The 3,340-nt window shown below is 35.9% G+C and overlaps 1 protein-coding gene across 1 annotated transcript; it reads right to left on the bottom strand.

Moving 5' to 3' along the window:
• Positions 1-581: 581 nt before the first annotated feature.
• LOC107062297 (putative F-box protein At1g12855) lies at positions 582-1,780 on the bottom strand. Its single transcript, XM_015312796.1, has 2 exons — positions 1,664-1,780; positions 582-1,493 (listed from the first exon to the last, which is right to left on the bottom strand). The coding sequence occupies exons 1-2, from the start codon at positions 1,778-1,780 to the stop codon at positions 582-584; spliced, it is 1,029 nt and encodes a 342-aa protein (XP_015168282.1).
• Between the last annotated feature and the right edge of the window lie 1,560 nt (positions 1,781-3,340).

The raw sequence follows: 3,340 nt of genomic DNA, 5'->3' as shown, positions 1-3,340 counted from the left end.
TTTCCTCTTGAGATGCTAAAAGACTTACATCAAGAACATCATAATACTCTGTCTCTTTAACCATTTTCTTTTCTTTTTCCAAAATCCCAATTAACAAAAAACTACTCTTTTACCTCTTCCAATACTCTGATTACCTTTTTTTGCGCTTGTAAAATTTTAAAGTAGGAGCGGAAAACCATTTGACTGTAAGGAAAAGAAACAAGCCGTGTTGAGAATTGATTTAAAATCTTTTGTTTAAGTTTACTGCTTAGGATAAGTTTTACAGTAGGTTGAATAAGTCTTTTACTAGAATTGAAATAGTCTTTATTAGTTACTACTTTTCTGGTAGTATTTAGTCAAGTGGCGTCTATTATCTTTCTGAGTTTGTTAGCCTATAAAAGGCGTAGAGACTTCTAGTTAATAATCTCTCTTCTTCCTACAAGCCAAACAAAAAAAATGATGAGTGATCCAAACAATTTTAAGCTCAAACACAATGTTATAAGAAGGTAAGATAAGAAATAATGTCACAATATTACAGGTAAATCGTTTTCTTTTTCCTGTTTTTCAATTTTTATCACTATAATATTATGTATGCCAAATCTCTAAGATGAGGCCTCATCCATTGGTATGGTATAGAAGTAGCGTTCAATTTGCTCGACTGCATTATCCTCGCCCTGAGTCTCGTTTCCTCTCTTTATTGGAACTAGGCTCTCCTTGTAATTGAAAACCCAACAGCCAGCAATGAAAAGGTCCAGCTGAAATCCAAGATCTGTAACTTGCCTTGTTTTAGGGTCATATAGCACCAGCTGTGAAGTTTCTGTGATCTCGAAAACCATCTTATCGTTATCCCAGATGTTGAGAGGCCAATGAGCATCTATATGAGGTTGAATAGTAAGAACTTTGGACCAATTTCCCTCTTGTTTCATTACCCACACATTGTATATGGATGTCATTGGTTTGCCAGGGTCACCGGTTAACATAGCAAGTAAGCCGCCATGCAATGTAAGTGTCCCCCAATGTTCACTTGGAATATGTGGGACTTGTATCTCCCCAAACTGTTCGCTGTCCATGTCAAAAGAGCGAATCGTGTAGATATCATCAAGGCCCCTACAAAGCCAATAATAAACCCTGTTGAGATAAGTGGCATCAAGGGGTGCAGACAAGGTAGAACTGGGAGGGAATTCAGGAGTAAGGTGTTTCCATGAATTGTTGCATGAGGAATAGACACAGGCATAGACACGATTATTAGCACCTTGTCCCGGCATATCCCAGAATACTCGAATCCATACAACCTTATAATCTAGAGTCAACAGGTCAAATCCCAATCCAAACTGTTGATCATGGTTTGTGAAAAAGCCCTTAATCTCAAAAGGCGCAGGAGGCAGAGTCCTGAACTCTTTGGTGGCAGGATTCCACAAACCCAAGCAGACATCGTCGCCATAAAACTTCTTCTGCACTAAGAATAAGCCATCAACTGGACCAGCAACACACGTGAAATGAGTGATCCTCGGAAGCTGAAGGAGAATTTTTTGTCAGGGGTCACACCTGGAACAATTTCTTTAGGGAGCAAGGAGAATGCAACAGACTTTACGATGGGGTGTACTTCACGTGCTACTTTCAAGTTGCAAACAAGGAGACGGGCACAATTGTTCTTGTGATGAAAATGTTTTCATGAAACTCGGACTTTTGATGAGAGCACACCAGTGCTTGCGCACACATTGAAACGCAAGAGTGATTCCACGGGCAATCTCAATAGAATTTCAATTACTACATCTTCTGCGAAAGGGCGGTGACCATCCATACTGGTGGAAATATAAGTAAAATGAGACAACTTACAAACATATTGAAAGAGAACAGATCTGGAAACATGCATTAATAGAACACATAGTGCAATGAAAAAGATCAAGCAGCAGCATTACCATGTGAAATAGTAAATTGGACTGATCAATAATCAGGGCGAAATTAGGAGGAGACAAGTAAAGAAGTGGTGATATGGTTTTCTAGAGCAATTTTGCATGTAATTTAAATACCATTTTTCAACTATAATATTAATCGACAAACCCTTGGAAATGGAACAATTTTTAAATGCAAAAGATGGAAAGAATTAAAAAGAATTAGCATAAACAAAAACAATGGCAGCAAAACCCTATATCCCCAAATAGGACAAATTTAGATTCAAATTCAAAATAAATAATCTAACCTTATAAGCTGATGAAGAAGAAGTGTCAAAAATTGATGGAGTGGTGTTGTAGAAATAACTCAACAGTTGACTACTTCCTCACACTTCTTTTGTCATTTTATTTTATACAACTCCTCCTAATTCCTTTTATCTAGGGTTTTAATTACCTTTGGGCTCACCAAGGCCCTCTTAAGAGGTTTTGGGCTCGAGTCTTCTTAGCTATTAAATCATCTCTGTTAGAGAGTGCCTTAATCATAATGTGAAATTTTTCGGCGTGAATTCTAATTTAGTATTAATTTTTTTATAATAATTTGTTGGTAAAATATTATATTATTAACAAATATGGTTTTTCTCTACATTATGTTCCCGCATGAGAAAGAGTGTGATATATATATATATATATCTTGGGTAAAAGGAGTCCTTCCTTCCATATAGTCATTAAACTATATATAAATCTATTTGTATTTCGATTCGAATTTATTCCTTGAATTCGGATGTTAACAAGCTAGAATGAAGATGACCGCGCGGACTACCGCCCGTCTTCTGAGATCCTGTTTCGTTGGTATCAGAGTCTAGGAACTTTCATGGTATATATATAATTGATGTGAAGAATTTCGGCATAGATATATTCTCTCTTTTATGGAACAAGGAGATGTTAAAAGTTCTCGTTTAGAAGAGGTAGATATACATCAAAACCTTGATTTGTTAAACAAATGGACTATTCCGAAAGTTAATATAAAAACTATTTATGATTATGGTTGGTTTGATAAAATCTCTAATAAACAGTTGATAAAAATAACTGAACAATCCTTGGAGTTAAAACTCGTCGGAACAAACTGGCATGGTTCAAATTGCTTTCAAGCCTTTGACTCTTAAAAGGGTTACCATAGACTTTCTTAGCTGCTCTTCGTGATGCGAGAAATCTAAATTTTTGACAGTCTTTGATGGGTTCGATAGAATCTACAGTGGCCTATGGCCTAGTTTATTTTAATGCTCAGCCAAATTTGCAGTTATCTTTGACTGATTCTAATATCCTAGATGCTTTAACTCTGAATGTTAAAATGCATGGTTATAACTATGCACCTGGATCTGAATTAATCTGCTTGTCTTATAGAATTTATTTTAAATTACTTGCTACTTTGAATCCTAGATGTAAATTATATGATACATCTAATCAAACTA

This window comes from Solanum tuberosum, unplaced genomic scaffold, assembly GCF_000226075.1.
Source record: "Solanum tuberosum cultivar DM 1-3 516 R44 unplaced genomic scaffold, SolTub_3.0 scf00213, whole genome shotgun sequence".
NCBI classification, from domain to species: Eukaryota; Viridiplantae; Streptophyta; class Magnoliopsida; order Solanales; family Solanaceae; genus Solanum; species Solanum tuberosum.
The sequence above is the reverse complement of the archived record's forward strand: the minus strand, read 5'-3'. Positions and strand labels throughout refer to the sequence as shown.